The 20,250-nt window shown below is 56.6% G+C and overlaps 1 protein-coding gene across 3 annotated transcripts; it reads left to right on the top strand.

The window, feature by feature from the left end:
• Positions 1-4,247: 4,247 nt before the first annotated feature.
• On the top strand, positions 4,248-19,990 carry PIAS4 (protein inhibitor of activated STAT 4). Of its 3 annotated transcripts, none has more exons than XM_084797012.1 (12): positions 4,248-4,384; positions 5,923-6,138; positions 9,199-9,604; positions 15,025-15,109; positions 15,432-15,473; positions 15,781-15,871; positions 15,963-16,091; positions 16,320-16,425; positions 17,448-17,521; positions 17,608-17,768; positions 18,780-18,910; positions 18,984-19,990. In XM_084797012.1, the coding sequence occupies exons 2-12, from the start codon at positions 6,112-6,114 to the stop codon at positions 19,253-19,255; spliced, it is 1,524 nt and encodes a 507-aa protein (XP_084653138.1). In that variant the 5' UTR covers positions 4,248-4,384; positions 5,923-6,111; the 3' UTR covers positions 19,256-19,990. The 3 variants fall into 3 exon arrangements, with proteins under 3 accessions (XP_084653138.1, XP_084653139.1, XP_084653137.1); XM_084797013.1 differs by having other exon boundaries at positions 4,268-4,384; positions 6,035-6,138; XM_084797011.1 differs by lacking the exons at positions 4,248-4,384; positions 5,923-6,138 and adding an exon at positions 6,527-6,628.
• The last annotated feature ends 260 nt before the right edge of the window (positions 19,991-20,250 follow it).

Genomic DNA, 20,250 nt, shown 5'->3' with positions numbered 1-20,250 from the left:
AAGCTGGGTGTGCTGGCCCAGTGCCCTCACTGAACTCAGAATTCTCCTAAGAGGCTCAGGGGTCCTCTGTCCCTTCCTCCAGGGGGATAGGGGAGTAAAGAGGGTTAAGGAAAACATCTACATACACAGTGCCTGTACAGGGGCTTGTGCGTGCATGTGCATACGACAAAGAAAAAGGCATTAAAGTAATAAAAATAGGTGACATGAAAAGATAAAAAGAAATTTAGGCCCAGCTGGGCACAGGGGAGATGGCTCACTAGCTAGGAGCATTATATTACAGAGATCCTGGTTGGATTCCCAGCACTGATTGTCAGGCGGCTCAGATGGGATCCAGCGCCCTCTTCAGGACTTCGCGGTCACTGCACTCATGTGCATCTATACACAACTAAAAAATGATAAAAAAGTAAACCGGGCCGTGGTGGTGCACACCTTTAATCCCAGCACTTGGTAGGCACATCTCTGAACTAAAGGCCAGCCTAGCTATAGAGTGAGTCCTAGGACAGCCAGGGCTACACAGAGAAACCATGTCTCGAAAAGAAAAGAAAAACAGCCAGGCAGTGGTGGCGCCCACCTTTAATCCCAGCACTCACTTGGGAGGCAGAGGCAGGCAGATCGCATGAGTTCGAGGCCAGCCTGGTCTACAAAGTGAGTCCAGGACAGCCAAGGCTACACAGAGAAACCCTGTCTCGAAAAACCAAAACAAAACCAAAGAAAATAGATAAATTGTGTACATATATTTTTTATTTATTTTATTTTTATTTATTTATTTATTTTAATCTCTTCCTAACCAGGAAGGGAGGAGGGGGAAAAGCCGGATGTGGTGCATTCGGGAGGCAGAGAAGCTCATCTCTGTGAGTTCTAGGACAGCCTGGTTTACAAAGCAAGTACAGGCCAGCCAAAAACAAAAAGAAGAAAAACCCCAACTAAACAAAAACTCTTCCTAGTTTTTTTTCAAGGTCCCTAGAAGATGGTCTTCCCTACCTGAAATTCGGTACTTGGTGCATCATCCCTGCCTAGGTCAAGGAGGAAAGAGGAAAAGAGGAAGGATGAATCACCCCCGCTATTGGCTGGATTCTAGTCATGTGACCACTGAAGCATCATGGGAAATGTAGTCCGCTACGAAAGACAGTCATGGTGTTAGTGAGCCAGAGAAATATTTTACCTTGGAAAACCTTTGCTGCACACGCGGACATATTTGAGTCTGAATCGCTAAACTATGCAAAAAGCCAGGTGTGGTAGGCCATCTGTCATGGCTACACAAGGAAGCTGAGACGGGAGCGTCCCTGTGCTCAGTAGCAACCACCCTAGACGGACCAGTAAGCTCCAGGGACCCTCCTTGTCTCTGCCTCCTAGCCACATGGACACTGGGACCGCATTTCCGCAGCACTTGCTGCACAAAACACAGTGACCACCTAGAATAAAAAGATCAGTGCACTTCCTACCGCTGTGTGCTTGCTAGCCTCGTGTACGCTAGCTGACCCAATTTTTACAGAAAGCTGCCTAGCTGGGCTACTTTTGTTTTGTTGCTGTACTTTTGGCTCGCGCTCTCTCTCTCTCTCTCTCTCTCTCTCTCTCTCTCTCTCTCTCTCTCTCTCTCTCCCTCCCTCCCCCCCCCCCTCTCAAATGTGGGGTTAAAGGCATGCCACAACACTGCCCTGTTTTTTCCTATGTGTTTATTTCGAGACAGGGCTTCTCTGTGTAGCCCTGGCTGTCCTGGCCTGGAACTCACAGCGGTCCTCCTGCCTCTGCCTCCCTTCTTCCTATGTTTTTAACGTGACAAATATGATATATGTTCCCAACAAGTGGGAGACTATCAAAAACAAAAGAAAGACCGGCCGTGGTGGCGCACGCCTTTAATCCCAGCACTAGGGAGGCAGAGGTGGGCGGATCGCTGTGAGTTCGAGGCCAGCCTGGTCTACAAAGTGAGTCCAGGACAGCCAAGGCTAACACAGAGAGACCCTGTCTCGAAAAACCAAAACCAAAACCAAAAACAAACAAACAAAACATTGGTGACCCACACCTTTTGCTTGTCCGTTTGGATTTTGAGACAGGGTTGTTTCTTTTCTTTCTTTTTTCTTTTCTTTTTTTGGTTTTCAAGACGGGGTTTTTTCGTGTAGCCCTGGCTGTAGTGGAAATAGACGAGGCTGGCCTAGAACTCAGAGATCTGCCTGCCTCTGCCTCCCAGGTGCTGGAATAAAGGCGTGTGCCACTGCCACTGGGCTTTGACTTACACCTGAGTTCGAAGCCAGTCTGTCAGCAGAGTAAGTTCCAGTCCAGCCCAGCCAAGGTGATACACTGAGAACTTTATTGAAAATTAAGGGCTGGAGAGATGGCTCAGTGGTTAAGAGCACTGTCTGCTCTTCCAAAGATCCTGAATTTAATTCCCAGCAACCACATGGTGGCTCTCAACCATCTATAATGAGATCTGGCGTCTTCTTCTGGCAGGCAGGTGTACATGTAGGCAGAGCACTGTATACATAATAAATCTATCTTTAAAGAAAAAAGAAAAAGAAAAAGAAAAAAAGATGGCTGGAGAGATGGTTCAGAGGTTAAGAGCACTGTCTCTTCTTCCAAAGGTCCTGAGTTCAATTCCCAGCAACCACATGGTGGCTCACAACCATCTATAATGAGATCTGGTGTCTTCTTCTGGCAGGCAGAAAAACACTGTGTGGTGGCTTATGTCTTTTTTTCTTTTCGTCCTGGACTCCCTTTGTAGACCAGGCTGGCCTCGAACTCACAGTGATCCACCTGCCTCTGCCTCCCGAGTGCTGGGATTAAAGGTGTGCGCCACCACGCCCAGCTGTGGCTCATGTCTTTAATCACAGCACTCAGAGGCAGAGGCAGGTGGATCTCTTTGAGTTCAAGGTCAGCCTGGTCTACAAAGTGAGTCCAGGACAGCCAAGGCTACACAGAAAAAAATCCTGTCTCCTGATTTGAAAACCAAAAATCAATAAATAATAAAGAAAAAAGACTGAGGAAAATAAAGCCCATTAAAGCAGTTGCCTTGAATGGTCCGTTTTCTCAACCCTGTTGAGCTGCCCCCACTTTATCCTGTAATGAACTCCTCCTATGCTGTGGATTTACAGAAGCAAAATAGCTGTGGCCCACCCCCATCATCTCGGAGCTAAGGAGCCTGAGGCAGGCAGGTGAATTCCCGACAATGTAAGGCCAGACTAATGTAGATATGGTTATAGAGAGATAGAGGGACAGAGAGAGAGAGAGAGAGAGAGAGAGAGAGAGAGAGAGAGAGAGAGAGAGAGAATATATATATATTTAGGAATCCTGCTTCAGGGAGTGTCAGGGAGTAAGTACAGTGTGAGCCAGGTGTGGTGGCACACACACCTTTAATCCCAGCATTCACAGTCAGCCTGGGCTACACAAAGAAACTCTGTCTTGAAAAACCAAAAAAAAAAAAAAAAAAAAAAAAAAAAAAAGGAAAGAAAGAAAAAAAGAAAAGAAAAAAGGCCGCGCAGGGCTGGGGCTCAGTTGGAGGAGGAGCTCTTGCCTGGCACATATAGAACCTTGTTTCATCTTTAGCACCCCAGAAATAGGGGATGTTGATCCACGCCTGTCATACTAGGGTGATAGAAGCTGGAAAATCAGGAGTTAAAGGCTACACGGGGGATTTCCAAGCAAGCCAGAGGTACAGGAGACCCGGGCTCAAAAGAAATCAGTTTTCATTCTGTATCTTCTGGATACTAGGGAGCTGCACGCGGCTTTTGCTACTGAGAGGCCAGGGGTGAACAAAGTTGTTGTTTTTTTTTTAATGTAGTCAGGACAAGGGGAGAGATGGAGCTTGCAGAGAAATGACCCGAATGCAAGTGTGCACACATACACACAACCAAAAGGCGCAGGAGGGAAGGAAAAATATTTTTCTTTTACACAAAGTCTTTCTTTATTGCCCAGGCTGGCCTCAAACTCCCAATCCTCCTGCCTCATCTTCCCATGTGCTGGCAGTTTGGGGGTTTCTGCGTCTGCGCGCCTTGCAGCAGGCCAGGCATGTGCAAACGGAACCCGGATGCGAATGGCAGAAGGCAGGCTGAGCTCACACCCCGTCTCTACACCACCATCCGAAGCCTGCACCTGCCAGCTGCCGCTCCCAGAGAACAGCGACACCTGCCCGGCTGCACTCGGCTCATTCCCAACCGGTCCTTCCTCCAAAACACCAGCATAAGCAGGAGCCATCAAATACACCGACCGGAAGAGCCTGCTCCTTTAAGATCCCCCACCCCACCCCCACCCCCTACAACCGCGCTGGGTGTGCGCGTGGTCCCGCCCGCCCAAAGAAACGGAAGCAGGGGCGGTGCTCGTCCTCCTTTAAATTGACGGGGCGCGGCTAGGAGTGGGCGTGGCCGCCGCGCAGGCTGGAAAACCAGGCGGCAGGGTGGGGCTTGTGGGTAGTTAAGAGCAGAGGGTGGGGCTTCTGGGTAGTTAAGGGGCAGAGGGTGGGGCTTGTGGGTAGTTAAGACCAGAGGGTGGGGCTTCTGGGTAGTTAAGAGGCAGAGGGTGGGGCTTGTGGGTAGTTAAGAGGCAGAGGGTGGAGCTTTGGGTAGTTAAGAGGCAGAGGGTGGAGCTTGTGGGTAGTTAAGGGACAGAGGGTGGGGCTTGTGTGTAGTTAAGAGGCAGAGGGTGGGGCTTGTGGGTAGTTAAGGGCAGAGGGTGGGGCTTGTGGGTAGTTAAGAGGCAGAGGGTGGAGCTTTGGGTAGTTAAGAGGCAGAGGGTGGAGCTTGTGGGTAGTTAAGGGACAGAGGGTGGGGCTTGTGTGTAGTTAAGAGGCAGAGGGTGGGGCTTGTGGGTAGTTAAGGGCAGAGGGTGGGGCTTGTGGGTAGTTAAGGGCAGAGGGTGGGGCTTGTGGGTAGTTAAGAGGCAGAGGGGTGGCACACACCTTTAATCCCAGCACTCAGGAGGCAGAGGCAGGTGGATCTCTTTGAGTTCGAGGCTAGCCTGGTCTACAAAGAGCCCAGGACAGTCAAGGCTACACAGAGAGACCCTGTGTGTTTGTGTGTGTGTAATAAATAAAAGTGAGACTAGCCAGGCATGGTGGCACCTTTAATCCCAGCACACATGAGGCAGAGGCAGGTGGATCTCTTTGAGTTCGAGGTCAGCTGATGTACAAAGCAAGTCAAGGACAGCCAGGACTACAGAGAGAAACCCTGTGTAGAAAAAAAAAAAAAACAAAAGCCGGGCGTGGTGGCGCACGCCTTTAATCCCAGCACGCGGGAGGCAGAGGCAGGCGGATCACTGTGAGTTCGAGGCCAGCCTGGTCTACAAAGTGAGTCCAGGACAGCCAAGGCTACACAGAGAAACCCTGTCTCAAAAAAACCAAAAACCAAAACAAACAAACAAAAAACCAAAAGAAGAGGAGGGGGAGGAGGTGGGAGCCCCGAGTCTAGGCCAGGTTGGGAAGGTAGAGGCAGGCGGGTTTCAGTGAGTTCGAGGCCTGGTCTACACACTGAATTCCAGGGCAGCCAGGCCTACATAGAGAGGCCGTGCCTCAAAAACAACAACAAAACAAAAACCAAAAACTGATCTAGTTGCTACTGTCAGTTTGAAATCAAGGCAAAGTGCTCAGCACGTAGAAAAGGGGGGTGGCCAGTGTGAGGACACATGGCGCTTACCAGCCGAGCCCGACCAGAGGTTCATCCCTGGGACCTACATAGTGGAAGGAGAGAAACTACTTTCCTAGACTGTTCTGACTTTTACTCATGTTCACAGTAAAGGAATAAATAAGTGTAATATTTTCTTAAAGCCAGATAAGGGTTAAGCATGAATTCCACAAGCGCAAGAGAAATATAGAGGCGGGAAGTGCTGCTACCTCTTTAAGTAGCTAGGCCCCGCCCCCGGGTGGGCGTGGCAGCGGCCAGCGCCTTGAAAAATAGTCGCGGGGGCGGGGCTTGGTAATTTTCCTTTGTGATTGGTCAGGTCCTCGGGCGGTGGCGCCTAGGCGCGCATGCGCACGTCACCTCCTCCCGCTTCTCGGACGCAGGGGCGAGTAGGGAGGAGCCAGCATTCCCGTTTATTGGTTGTCGCGCAGGCCCCGCCCTCCAGCCGAGTGCCGTCACGTGACGCGACGGCTGGGGCCTCCCGGCGCGGGGGACGCTAGTGGCCAAGATGGCGGCAGAGCTGGTGGAGGCCAAAGTGAGTGAGCGGCGGCGGCTCCTGCCGGGGCGGGCGGCTGTCGTGGTGCGGACGGCGCCTCGCAGCGAGCTGGGAGGGTGCCCCGCGGGGTGTGGCGGCGCGGGCTGGCAGGGGTGCGACCGGGACGCGGGCTGAGGCTGCGGGCGGGGGGCGGGGAGACCGGGGGCGGGGTCGCCAGCACCCTCCTGGGGTGTCCCCGACGGCTCCTGTCACTGTGTTCCGGACCGGAACTGGGGTCCCCACAGTGTGTGACCGGGCTCCCCCGGTGCGTGCACTGTCCTCTCTTGGGGAACAGCCCCATTGGGACAGAACTGGGGGTCCCGTTGTGGTCTCGGAAGCCCAAGGAATGCGGAGAGTGACTTCTCCATGGTGTTTCCAAGGCAACGAGCAGGACTCCAGTCCTGGCGCTCTCAGTTTTCCATCCCTAGCATGGGTATGGGCCTGGCTGACACCTTCTACTACTATGTCAGGCTCCCCGCTCAGCCCAACTGTGAGTGCCCAGGTTCATTTTCGAGAGACTGAATCTCCCTGCTCCCCGCTTGCCAACTGTGGGGTACATCTTTACTTAATTCTTCAGTGATGCAGTCTCACTCTATACCCCAACTCTAACCTCCACACCCTGGTGAATCATTTTGTGGGGTTTCACTGCTCCCTGCCATAGCCCACCAGAGCCAGCACCCCCTCCTTTCTTCCTGTGTTCCCCAGAGTAGTCCTTACAGGGTATTGACAAGAGTCCAGGGGAGGACAGTTGAGGCCTCTTACCCCCATTTCTGCATTGAGGTGTTCTGTCCTTACATCCAACTTGAGTCCACATTAAAACTTCTTGAGGGTAGACTCGGCTCAACATAGCCACCGTCCAGTGCATCCAGTGCTGTCCTGTCTCCCAGCCCAGGCTCCAGCATACTTGTCCCACCTGACTTAACTCATGTACCTTGGTCAGGCCCCTTCTCGCCTGTAAGGTCCTGCCTCTTCCCTCCCCATTGGACCCTTCGGGTCACTCTAGAGGCTCTTATTAATGTGTACCCTGCTTCCCCCACATTCACACACCCAAAATGTACACCATTTACGTAGACTTTTGGAAAACAGCGTCAGAATGTGAGCTGTGCAGGTGAAGGCACAATTTCAATGCTCGCAGTTCCCTTGTAGCATCCGGGAGCACTGGAGTGAGGCCAAGCCTCTATATCCACTTCCCCCCTCAAAGGCAGGGACTTGTGATCCCCTCTCTGCTGTCCTGATGCTTGAAATACAAGCTGATGATCTCTGCTCGACCCTCTGCTGGCTGGACCCCCACCCCCATTTCAGTTGTGCGAACTTGACCCTTCCTTGAAGCTCTGTAATGGTGAGCTAGTGCAGGTCCTGAGGGACTCCTGTCACAACCCCTCATAATGCCTTAATGATGGAGAAACCTCCATTTTTTTCCAGTAGCTTTTGTCCAGTCTGTCACAGCAGGCCGCAGATTCTGACTTTTAGGGTACGCTGGGGCTCATGGAAGGCAGTGAGGGTGATTGTGGATGGAAGGACCATCGCCCTGACTAGAGATGTGCTTACAGCAGGCTGGGGACAAAACCTTCATCCTTCGCCTGTGTCAGGCATCTCAGCTTTCTGAAGCGCCTAGGCTAGCGACACAGCGCGGCCCCTTCCATCTGTGTCTGGGTTGTCGCTTCTTGTCACGCCCCAAGCTGAAGGCTCCTGAAGCCGTGGCACTGGTGCTGTTTATAAACTCAGCCCTGTGCCAGGGCGGGAAGTGCACACCGGGCAATAGATGGAGGCTTCTTCCTGCAAGCCTGTCCTGATGCCTGCTGTCCCTAGCAGGCTGCTCGGGCCATGGCAGCTGCTGAGAAACCTGACCCAGACCATATGGTAGCGACCTGGCTCCTGGGAATGCTTGCCATCCATCTGGGGTGATGGAACTCCCAAACATCCACCAGGGCCATAGAGCCCCCAGGCTCTGGCTGGGCCCTCACAGGCTCCCACATCACTGCACCCCTCCCCGCAGCCTCAAGGGTTCACGTGCAAACATGCTAACTATGTGTCGCTGTCCCTGCATGAGGTAGGAAGTCAAGTCCACACTGGGGTCCCTGGAGAGTTGGGGCTCCTGTGCAGTCTCCAGAGATCTGGGAAGCCTGGTAGCCACAAGCCAAACCCCAGCCCATCCTGTCGCTTTGGGGGGCCTTAAGTCCAGCTGCAGTAGCTGGTACCCCACGTCCCAGGTAGTTTCAGGGCTCCCTGGGACAATGCTACTGGTCCCAGAGGCCGTGTGCCCCAAGTGGCCAGGTGGACACCGAATGGGATGGATCTGTGGCTTTGACGCCTGAGCTGGTTGGGTGGGCCTTCTGTATCAAACAGGCTTCTTTGGGGCTCATTACCTGGGCCGCCTGCCTGTGTTCTCCTGCCGCTCGGGCTACACGCCCTAGTCTTGTGGAAGTCCCCTTCTGGCTCCACTTTTAATTCATTGGCCAGCAGCAGGACCAGGGCGACCAAGTCCTTCATCTGTGGGTGCAGGAGGCCCACTGGAGTGCTCAGGGCACATTCTGGGATCTCCTGTGCTCTGGTGGTTGCATTCCCCTGAAGGACCCTGATGGGTCTACCCTTAGCCCTGCCCATCCTCTGTTGCCACAGTATCGCCGGCTTGGTCACTGCCCAGTGCGGCTGCTCAGTTTCAGGGACCAGCTGTTCTCACGTACGTCCATTCTGCTCCTGGGGACCCTGGTGCTGCCTGGGGGAGCTTCTGGCACAGTTGGGTGGAAACCAGACATAGGCTCCAGAGTGCCTCACTGGAGGACCCGGCCCAGATCATGGTGCTGGCGCCCTTGACTGAGACTAGTAGGCCCTCCCTAGTCTGGGACAGCTCTCATAGAAGCAGATTAAGGAGGAGGGGTCATGGGCCTTCAGTCCTCTGAAGCTCAAACCAGCCCAGCAGGGCAGACTAAGGAAGATGGCTGAGGATGCGGCTGTGCACCATGGCCAGGGCGCTGCTTCTGTTCCACGCATTCCTCCCAGCATGGGGGAGGGGCGGGTTGGCGCCTCAGGCCCTGAGAGCTGCTGTGGTTGTCCCCACAGAACATGGTGATGAGCTTCCGCGTGTCAGACCTGCAGATGCTCCTAGGCTTTGTAGGCCGCAGCAAGAGCGGCCTGAAGCACGAGCTGGTGACCAGGGCCCTGCAGCTGGTGCAGTTTGACTGCAGCCCCGAGCTCTTCAAGAAAATCAAAGAGCTGTATGAGACGCGCTACGCCAAGAAGAGCACAGAGCCCGGCCCACAGGCGCCACGGCCCCTGGAGCCCATGGCGCTGCACTCCATGCCCAGGACTGCCCTGTCAGGGCCCACCGTGGACTACCCCGTGCTGTACGGGAAGTACTTGAACGGACTGGGCCGCCTGCCCACCAAGGCCCTTAAGCCAGAGGTGCGCCTGGTGAAGCTGCCCTTCTTCAACATGCTGGACGAGCTGCTGAAGCCCACTGAACTGGGTGAGTGCTGGGCATCGTCCGGGAGCTCCCCACAGCAGGCTCAGCCACCCCAGACCTAGCAGCTTAAAGCACTTGCCATGGGGAGGCATGGCAGCTCCTCACTTGGGGGCTGAGGCAGGAGGATGGTGAGTTGCCCGCTAGACTGGTATAAAGACTGCTCTAGAAAAGAAAAGAAAAGAAGAGCAGGGGCAGGAGGACTGCCGTGGTTTTGAGGCAAGACTGAAGTTTGTTTGTTTGTTTTTTCAAGACAGTTTCTCTGTGTAGCCTTGGACTTTCTTTGTATACCAGGCTGGCCTCAAACTCACAGAGATCCACCTGATTCTGCCTTCCAACATGCTAGGATTATAGGCGTGCACCACCATACCCGGTTTACACTGTGATTTGCTTTTAAAGATTTATTTATTATTATGTACACAGTGCTCTGCCTGCTTGTACACCCGCACACCAGAAGAGAGCATCGGATCTCATTGTAGATGGTTGTGAGCCACCATGTGGGTGCTGGGAACTGAACTCAGACCTCTGGAAGAGCAGCCAGTGCTTTTAACCTCTGAGCCATCTCTCCAGCCCTATAGACTGTTTGGTTTTGGTTTTGGTTTTGTTTTGGGGGGTTTTGTTTTGTTTTGTTTTGTTTTTTAGTTTTTTGAGACAGGGTCTCTCTTTATAGCCTTGTCTGTCCTGGACTCTGTAGACCAGGCTGGCCTCGTACTCAGAGCAATCCACCTGCCTCTGCCTCCACAGTACTGGTATTACAGCCGTGTCCCACCATGCCTGGCTAGACCGTGATTTTTAACAGAAAAAAATCTGGGCACGGTGGCTCGTTCTGGTCATCTCAGCATTTGGGAGGCAGATGTGGACGGTCAGGAGCTCAAGGTCATCCTCAGTCACAGTGAGTTTGAAGCCAAGCTGGGCTATATGAGAAGACCCTAGCTCATAAAAAAAGAAAGGCAGATGTGAGCTGGCCATGGTGGCACACACTGCACCTGTAATCCCAGCAGAGGCAGGCTGTGAGTTCAAGGCCAGCCTGGTCTACATAGCGAGTCCAGGAGTCTGGACTATAAGAGAAACCCTGTCTCAAAAAATAAAAATTTTTTTTAAAAAGGAAGAAGAAAAAGAAAGGCAGATGTAAGTAGAGCAAGCTGTATTCCAAGCTATCAGGGTCTCATGCAGCGTAGATGGTCAGATGCTCATCCCCCTCTCTGGGGACACGGATGGCCTCCCTCACCATGTGGCCGTAGATGCTGCCCTGAGCTGGTCACCTGGCAGTCCTGACCGGCCACACACAAGACCTGGGGCTTTCTCAGGTACCCAGTGTCCGTACAGACAGCTGTCCCGGTTGTCTCTCCTGCTTGCTTCTGACTAAAGGTGTCAGACCAGGAGACACCAGTTCTGCCTCCACACCTGTGGCCTGTGATTGGAAGGGACTTCCATTCTGTCCTCACCCTGAGGATAGATAGCCCCACAGCAGTGGCTCTGCCCTGTGGTACGGCTTGGGCCCCACCCTCTTGGCTGAGGCTCCGCCCCTGGCCTATGGCTCCACCTTTGACACCTATGGTGCTGATGCAGAGCCCTGTGGCCTGTCCACCCTTCCCTTCCTGCCTTGTTCCAAGTGCTACAAGCCTGCCTCCCGCAAGGTTTCCACAGCCCCTGGCTGGGATCCTTGGGCCAAGCTGACTGGGTGTCATTTTGAGGAAGACCCCTGTGCCAGGAGGTTGGCCCCTTGGCCTCCCAGCCTGCATGTCAAGCTTCCTTCCTGCAGAGTAAGCCAGCCTCACTCCGCCCACAATGCATCACTGTACCCTTAGCCCCCAGGGACCCTGGTCACCTGATCTCCGGGAAAGCATGCTCCCCTGTCTGCACCAGCAGCTTGAACAAAGAGGTCTAGCCCGCCCCGCCTGCCTTTCCACCAGGGCACCCCTTCCCTGTCCCCACACCCTGAAGGGCTGCTGGATCAGAGCGCTGATCATGGGCCCAAGGCTATGATCCCACAGGCTCCAAACCCAGGATTTTACACGCCTGCCCCACCCTGGCCTGGGCACTTCCCAGCATGAGCCTCATGGTGCCAGTTCACAGTGGCCACCCTTGATCATGATCCTGTAGGAGTCCCCGGAAGATCCCTCCGCTCAGCCTGCACCAGGCAGACAGACCCATAAATCACCTGAGAGCACGCGGAGGGGGAGGGGAGGGGGAACCAGACCAGCTGCAGACCAGGGTGCACTGACAGCTAAGGAGGCCTGGTGATCAGAGAGGGCAAGGGACTTACCCAGGGACACACGGCAGCCTGAGCTCTCACCCCCCCCCCAGGCTGCATCTCATACCCTTGTCTGGGGGGGGGGGTCCGTGTTGGTTTCTCCCCCAATCCCTGGCACAGCAGGTCCCAGAGAGGTAACAGTTGCTGACTGACCGCAGCAGAGCTGACTTAGGACTAGAGCCCCGGAGCCCAGACTCTCCTGTCTGGGGGCCCCGGGCAGAAGTGAGGTAGAGTAGGACTCAGGGGGCGGTTCCCCCGGTACGGAGCTGGGTGTCAGCTACCCCAGGGCTCCGTGTCCCTTGAGCAGTTGGAGGGCTTCCTGGGAGAGGGCTTTCCTTTGGGGCTTCTGAGGATGGTCTGGGTAGAGTGAGGCCACTGCGGGAGTGAGGAGGGATGTGACGCTCGAGTCCGTGGGACGCGCCTTCTTTAGCCTCCCCTTGCTACCCACGTGCATCCGTGTTCCCTGGCTATGGTTCTTGTTTTGTTTTGTGGATGTGGTTTTTGAGGCAGGGCTCACAAGGTAGCCTAGGCTGGCTCAGCCTTGCAGTGCTAGGATCAGAGGTGTCCCCCCTCCCCCGCATGGCACTGGCTGTCGCAGAGAACACTTGGCATAGGCTCCGCCCCGACTCCCACACTGACTCTCTGCTCCCCATTCTCTTTAGGGTTGCGGTGCCTACCATGCGCTGTCTCCTCACCACAGCTCCCTTCCGGGATTGCCTTTGTGTGTTGTGTTCCTTACCTTGTGCATGGTATTTTGAGGCAGGTTCTCAGGTAGCCCAGGCTGGCCCAACTTGGTGTGTGTGTTTGTATTTTTGGTTTTTTAAGACAGGGTTTCTTTGTGTAGCCCTGGCTGCCCTGGACTCGCTTTGTAGACCAGGCTGGCCTCAAACTCACAGAGATCCACCTGCCTCTGCCTCCTGAGTACTGAGTCTAAAGGCGTGCGACACCACGCCTAGCTTTTTTTTTTTTCCGGTTTTTCGAGACAAGGTCTTTCTGTAGCCTTGGCTGTCCTGGACTCACTTTGTAGACCAGGCTGGCCTCGAACTCACAGTGATCCGCCCGCCTCTGCCTCCCAAGTGCTGGGATTAAAGGTGTGCGCCACCACGCCCGGCTCTAGCTGAAACAGGGTTTCTCTGTGTAGACCAGGCTGGCCTTGAACTCACAGAGATCCGCTTGCCTCTGCCTCCCAAGTCAGCACTTGGGGTTACACTTGTGCACCACCACACCCAGCTGTTTTGTTTTCTTTTTTTTTTCCAGTTTGTTAGGTAGCCAAAAATAACCCTGTTCCTCCCTCCCCACTGCATCGGCAAACACCCTTGCTGGGCCTGGCTGGTTCAGGGCAGCCCAGTAGCACAGGGGAGGGGACAGCCCTTGTTCTGGCCCTGACCACCCAGGTGGCATCGGCTGTGGTCCTCTGTACATGGTTGTGTCACCACCTAGCTGTGAGTCCCACAGAGGAGCTGGGTGGAGCTTTTTTGTTTTGTTTTGTTAGTTGTTGGTTTTATTTTTTAAAAGATTTGTTTATTTATTATGTATACAATGTTCTGCCTACATTAGGCCTGCAGGCCAGAGGAGACATCAGATCACATTACAGATGGTTGGGAGATACCATGTGGTTGCTGCGAATTGAACTCAGAACCTCTGGAAGAGTAGACAGTGCCCTTAACCAATGAGCCATCTCTCCAGCCTTGTTGGCTTTGTTTTGTTTTTGAGACAGGGTTTCTCTGGGTAACCCTGGCTGTCCTAGACTCATTCTGTAAACCAGGTTGTCCTTGAACCCACAGTGATCCACCTGCCTCTGCCTCCCAAGTCCTGGGATTACCATCGCTAGTCTTGCAGTTTTGTTTGTTTGCTTTTGTTTTTTGGGGCAGGGTTTCTCTGGCTGTCCTGGAACTCCCTCTGTAGAGCAGGCTGGCGTCGAACTCACAGAGATCTGCCTCTGCCTCCCAAGTGCTGGGATTAAAGGCGTGCGCCACCACCGCCCAGCTCAGTCTTGCAGTTTCAGTCAGGCCCTCAGGGGTTCTGCACAAGGCAGACACAAGGATCAAGAGCACACTGCTGACAGCAAGTGCACAGCTGCTCTGCATCTGGGAGGAGGGTCTCTGGTTCAAGGCCAGCCTGGGATAGAAAAGTGAGCTCCACGGTGCCTACAGAGACCTTAAAGTGGGGTGGCCTAAGGCCACTGAGGAGAAGTTCAGTCTCTGCTGGAGCTGCTGAGGAGACCCTGCCCTCAAGTGGTGACGGCGGACTGTTGTTTGAAGGGCCCAGCAGTCATAGCAGAGGCTCTGGCTTGGAGAGTACTCTGTGACCCGCTCCAGGATCATGCAGTGGGACATGGCTGCTGGGGTGTGGGACTGGGCAGCCCTGGTTTTCCCTGATGCCTGACCCCACACTATAGAAGTTGCCTCCCCACCCCGTTGATGGGCTTCTACCTCCTACCCAGCCACTGCCAGCTCAGCTGGCTGCCTGGGCTCCTCCCCCCTCCCTGTGGGCAGATCTGAGTGTGCCTAGGTGGCCCTGAGCTCTAGCTCTTCCCTCAGGCCTGCAGCGGCTACACATGGTCTTGGGCTGGCTGCAAGTGTGACTGCCCTCTAACCCCAGCCACGCCACCTCCCAGCTCCTGAATCTGCCTGCGCTCGCTGTGCCACTGGGCCCACAGCCTGAGGCTCAGACAGTTCCAGGCCAGTCCCACCCAGCACCAGCCAGTCTTGTAACAGGATGTCACAGGCACTTGACTGCTAGGGCCCTCACCCACTGCTAGAGCCTGTGACCAGAGAATGCCACCTGACAGGGCTGGTGGTTGGTTTTGCAGAGGTGGGGGGAACTCGGGGCTGCCTGCTCGTCACAGCTGTGCCCCCAGCCTCATACCCACCCTGCAGGTGTTTGAACTCAAGACCCTTCTGCTCAGCCCCTGCATCCTGGGGTGGCAGGCATGCACCTCGCACTGCTGCCTCCTCGTCAGGCCTGCCTGCTGTGGCTGTACTGCACAATGCACAGAAAGCGGTGGCCTTTGGATACAGATAGCTGCCCTTCTGCCTTTGGGACTCCCAGATCCAAAGACATCCAGAATGGAGTGGGGCCAGACCACATCCCCTGCATCCCATGAGCAGAGGGCTGGCCTCTGTCCCTGAGCTGGGGAGGTGCCGCCAGGCTGGTGACCACATGTGTTCAGTCCCACAGAGCGCCGAGAAGCTGCAGGAAAGCCCGTGCATCTTCGCGCTGACGCCTCGGCAGGTGGAGATGATCCGCAGCTCCAGGTGTGACCACCATGAGTGCCCCCACTGCACGTGATCCACCTGGGCCATGACACACAGCATGGGGCCCTACAGGCCCATGAGCTCCCCAGATGTCACCCAGGGTCCCTTAGGCATGATGGGTATGGGTGAGCCTTCCATGTGCTCAGTGGAACCCCACCCCCCCCACCCCCCCACCCCCCGGAGCCACTCTGACATCAGTAGGCCCCACGTTCCCCTGTGTGTCAGGACAGAGGGCAGGCCTGAGCAGCCTGGGGGCTGACCGTGGGCAGGGCTCCCGGGTGGTGGACGCTGCCCACTGACCCCTGCTTGTGCCTACTCACAGGGAGCTGCAGCCTGGAGTGAAAGCCGTGCAGGTGGTGCTAAGGTATGAGCAACACGCTGGCCCCGCTGGCCTGGCTCCCCGGTGCCACACACACACACACGCGCTGGCCACGCTGGCCTGGCTCCCCGGTGCCACACACACACACACGCGCTGGCCTCGCTGGCCTGGCTCCCCGGTGCCACACACACTCACACACGCTGGCCCCGCTGGCCTGGCTCCCCGGTGCCACACACACTCACACACGCTGGCCATCCTCGCCGCCACCTCTTTTCACGGCTGAGTTTGCACAGTACTCTCCTACTGCATGTCCCCGCAGCCCCCCAACCCCCGTGTCCCGCTGTCTCCCCAGGATCTGTTACTCTGATACCAGCTGTCCACAGGAGGACCAGTACCCGCCCAACATCGCCGTGAAGGTCAACCACACCTACTGTTCAGTGCCGGTGAGCAAGGCCGTGGATCCTGGGAGCATGGGTGACATGGACACACGCTGGGAACAGGTATTGGTGGGGCTGAGCACAGCTCTGTTCACAGGGCTACTATCCTTCCAACAAGCCTGGAGTGGAGCCCAAGAGGCCCTGCCGCCCCATCAACCTTACCCACCTCATGTATCTGTCCTCGGCCACCAACCGCATCACTGTCACCTGGGGCAACTATGGCAAGGTAAGCACCCCACTGCCCCACACTCACCCCGTCTGCCCCGCAGGCAGCACCCCACTGCCCCACACTCACCCCGTCTGCCCCGCAGGCAGCACCCCACTGCCCCACACTCACCCCGTCTGCCCCGCAGGCAGCACCCCACTGCCCCACACTCACCCTGTCTGCCCCGCAGGCAGCACCCCACTGCCCCACACTCACCCCACCCTGACTGTGCACCTCCTGTGTCCACAGAGCTACTCTGTGGCCTTGTACCTGGTGCGGCAGCTGACCTCCTCAGACCTGCTGCAGAGGCTGAAGACCATCGGCGTGAAGCACCCCGAGCTCTGCAAGGCACTAGGTGCGTGCCAGGGCCTATGGTGTGAGGGTGGGCAAGAGACTTGGGGCACAGCCTGGAGTCTGGGGGTGCTGGATCTTGCTGTGGGGTTTTAGGGTTCTGGTTTGAGCACAGAAGCCTCCTGCCTTCCATAGTTGGGGATTGGGGGCAGGGAGGGCTTTGGGGAGGAAGGCGGGGCAAGAGATGCCAGGGCAGGGTTTGCATTGTTACTTGTGATAGCTGGGTTTTCGAGACAGGGTCTCGCTTTGTAGACCAGGCTGGCCTTGAACTCACAGCGATCTGCCTACCTCTGCCTCCTGAGTGCTGGGATTAAAGGTGTGCACCACCACACCCAGCTTGTGTTTAGTAAGACACAGTGCCTGCAGTGGCCTGAGAGCCCACAGTGCCTACCCACACTTGGCTGATGGGGGGCCCTGGACCTCACCAGTGGCCATTTCTTTGCAGGACTGGCCTCAGCCACCTAGCTGGGGTTGGCCAGGCTGGGAGCTGGCCCGTTCTGAGGGTGATATCTGGCCTTGTGTCTCTCTAGCTGGGAGGAAGTGGCCCAGTCCTGCTGGGGTTGTCATACCTGGGCAATTGAAGGCATGCTTTGCAGGCCAAGGCCACCAGCTCTATTGTTGTTTAGTGACCAGAGTGGGGACAGCAGAGTCACAGGTCCACCTTGTGTGCCTGGTCAGTGTCACTAGAGCTGCAAGGCTAGGTGGAAGCTTTGGCCTCACGCTGCCTGTTCTATGGTGTCCGCATGGTGCGCTCTGCTGCCTCCTCAAGGCTACCACAGGCCCACAGGCCTCAGAGAAGGCTGTGCTTCCCGGATCTTCACAGAAATGGCCCTGCACGCCAATGAAACCCCAGCAGGGCATGGGGGCCTGCCTGGCCCCTCTGTGCAGGGCCTCAGGGTTTGTGGGCCCCACACACTGGGAAGCTGGAGGCCAGCTTGGCCCACGTGAGACCTGCAGCTGCCTTCAGCTGTGGAGAGACACTCACTGCCCTCTGACACTCTCTGTCCCCTCTGTCATCTCACACAGTCAAAGAGAAGCTTCGCCTAGACCCCGACAGCGAGATTGCCACTACCGGAGTGCGAGTGTCCCTTATTTGCCCAGTGAGTGCCATCTGCTCCCAGCGATGGGTGGTTGTGTTCATGTGAGACAGGGCCCGTCCTCACGTCCCCTCCACCCTCCCTTGCAGCTGGTGAAGATGCGGCTCTCGGTGCCCTGCCGCGCAGAGACCTGTGCCCATCTGCAGTGCTTCGACGCTGTGTTCTACCTGCAAATGAACGAGAAGAAGCCCACGTGGATGTGCCCCGTGTGTGACAAGCCCGCAGCCTACGACCAGCTCATCATAGATGGGTGAGTCTGGGCTGCCCTGCGATGGACACCTTGTGTTGCGCTGTGTGTGCTGTGGAGAGCAGAGCCAGGCCCTGCCCTGGAGACAGCAGCTGGCTGTGCTGCCTCGCTGAGTGCACAGCTGGGGGCCATCATCAGGACTTTCTGGGGCCTTGTGTCTAAGCTTCAGGATGCCTGGAGTCCCCTGCACCTGTGACCTTGAGTTCCTAGTCCTTGCAAGTGGCCCCTTGAAGTCCTGACCTCGGTGCGGGGAAGGAGAGGACAGGCAGGAACCTGTCCCACAGCAGAGGGACAGCTCAGCTCTCCGCTCCAGACCCTGGCTCTGCTGTCTGTGGTGCCAGAGGCTCCTGCCAGGCGCCAGCCACTGTTCTGTGTCCCCAGAGCCAGCACAAGCCCTGAGGCCTCAGAACCACTAGCCTGGGCCTCAGGTCCTTCTGTCCGTCCTTGGGCTTGTCTGAGGGGCTGGAGTATGTCCCAGCAGACCCCCCCATTCAGGCCAGGCACTCCCAGAAGTGCCTGTCATGCTCCTGATGAGGGCACTGAGGCTGGAGAGGCTGCCCACCCCCCAGCTCCTTAGCTTGCTTTGCTGGATGGGCACTTCCCTGGCGAGCACTAGCCATGGGTGGAGTGAAGGCCCAGCCCTGGGACTGGGCACGTGGGCTGGGCTCAATCGCCCTCTGTTCTCAGCTCAGCTGCTGGGTCCTTCCACCCCTAAGCCTACCCTCCCCCAAGGCTCCAGGCAGATAGCAGCGTCACTAGCCAGGGCTGGCACACTCAGCAGGTGCATGTGCCCTGGGTGAAGCCCTGTGCCACCACCCCAGAGTAACCAGGGGCTTCCTGGAGGAAATGTCGCATTCCGGGCCATCATGATCTCAGCCCTGGGCTGTGGGAAGCGAGCTAGCGTGCTGGGCATACCGCAGGCCCCAGAAGGTGTGTGGGAGTTCTCCAGGCGCACAGGGGCTGCGGGCGGAGAGCACTGTGCCAGCCCAGCCTTGTCCACCCTGCTGCCCCCAGGCTGCTGTCAAAGATCCTGAATGAGTGTGAGGACGCAGATGAGATTGAGTTCCTGGCCGAAGGCTCGTGGCGCCCCATCCGTGCAGAGAAGGAGCCGAGCTGCAGCCCACAGGGCCCTATCCTCGTGCTCGGTGAGTCCTGCACACGCCCACCAAACCGCTCGAGCCAGGCGGGCGGCTGAGCTCTGTCGCCCTGTCCCCGCAGGCACCCCGGACGTCAACGGGCTCGCGCCGGCCTCCAGCGCCCCCGGCGTGGGCAGCGGCCTGGGTGGCCCTGGCGGCGCAGGCAGCGGGGCGGGGGCGGCGGGCAGCCTGGAGAACGGCAAGACCGGCGCCGATGTGGTGGACCTCACACTGGACAGCTCATCGTCCTCGGAAGATGACGACGAGGACGAAGATGACGATGAGGACGATGACGACGGCCCCAGGCCGAAGCGCCGCTGCCCATTCCAGAAGGGCCTGGTGCCCGCGTGCTGACGCAGCCGGAGGGCTGGAGCCGCCCGCCCCGCCGTTCCCTCGCCCACCCCTCCCCGGCTCCCGTACCTCTGGACTCTCCTCTTGGGGGGATTTTTAAAAAGTAAAATGACACAAAAAAGAAAAGTACAAAAACAAGAGAAAATCAACACTTAACACCGGCCGGCAGTCCGCACGCCACCTCCCGGAGCGGGGCGCGGGACCTCGGACACTGGACGGCGGGGCTGTTGTCGCTCTTGCCGGAGTTGCTGGCCCGGCCGCGAGCAATTTTAGTTGAGAAGCCATGGTGGGGCGGCGGGCCGGGGGCGGCGGCCACAATGTGCAATAACGTGGTGTGGCGGGGCCGGGCGCGGACCCGGGTGGCGTGGGGGGGTGTCGTTTTCTAGCCAGCTACCTCGGTAACTCCAATTCATTCAGGTTAACTTCCCCACGGGGCAGCCGGCCGCGGGCTCGGGCGATGCCGCCCTGCTCTTGTGTGGCCCGTGGCCCGGGGCTCCCCGGCTGCCTCCGAACCCTCGGGAGCCTCGCTCTTCCAACGGCCCCGCTGCCGCCCTCCCCACCCGACTCTGTCAGGAAGCAATACCGGGTCCGGTCCGGAGCAGGGCAGCCTGGCGGTGTTACGCATGAACTCGCTGGGAGGCCAGGGCCCTGGCCAGCCGCGCGGCACTCTTTTCTAATATTTGTATTCTAATTTAATTGTTTTTTAAAAATGCAAATAAAAAAAAAGAACGAAGAGTAGCCAGTGCGGCATCTGCCAGTCTCTGGTTTTTCTGTAGCCCAGGCTAGCCTGCCCACCCTCCCTGGGAGCTGTGCGCTAGGGTGGGGGTGAAGTAGCCAGCAGCTAATGGGGCACTAGGGGGCGGAGAGTTAAAACATGGGTGGGCCCCTGGGCAAGCACCCACCCACGCAAAAAGTGTAGAAAATACACTAAACCCTGTCTCGAAACAGAAAGAAAAACCAAAACACTGGAGTATTACTCAATCCTGAACAGGCTCGAG

The sequence above is a fragment of the Acomys minous genome (genome assembly GCF_964271855.1).
Source record: "Acomys minous genome assembly, chromosome: 9".
NCBI lineage: Eukaryota > Metazoa > Chordata > Mammalia > Rodentia > Muridae > Acomys > Acomys minous.
Note: the sequence above shows the minus strand (reverse complement) of the source record. Positions and strands in the feature narration are given on the sequence as shown.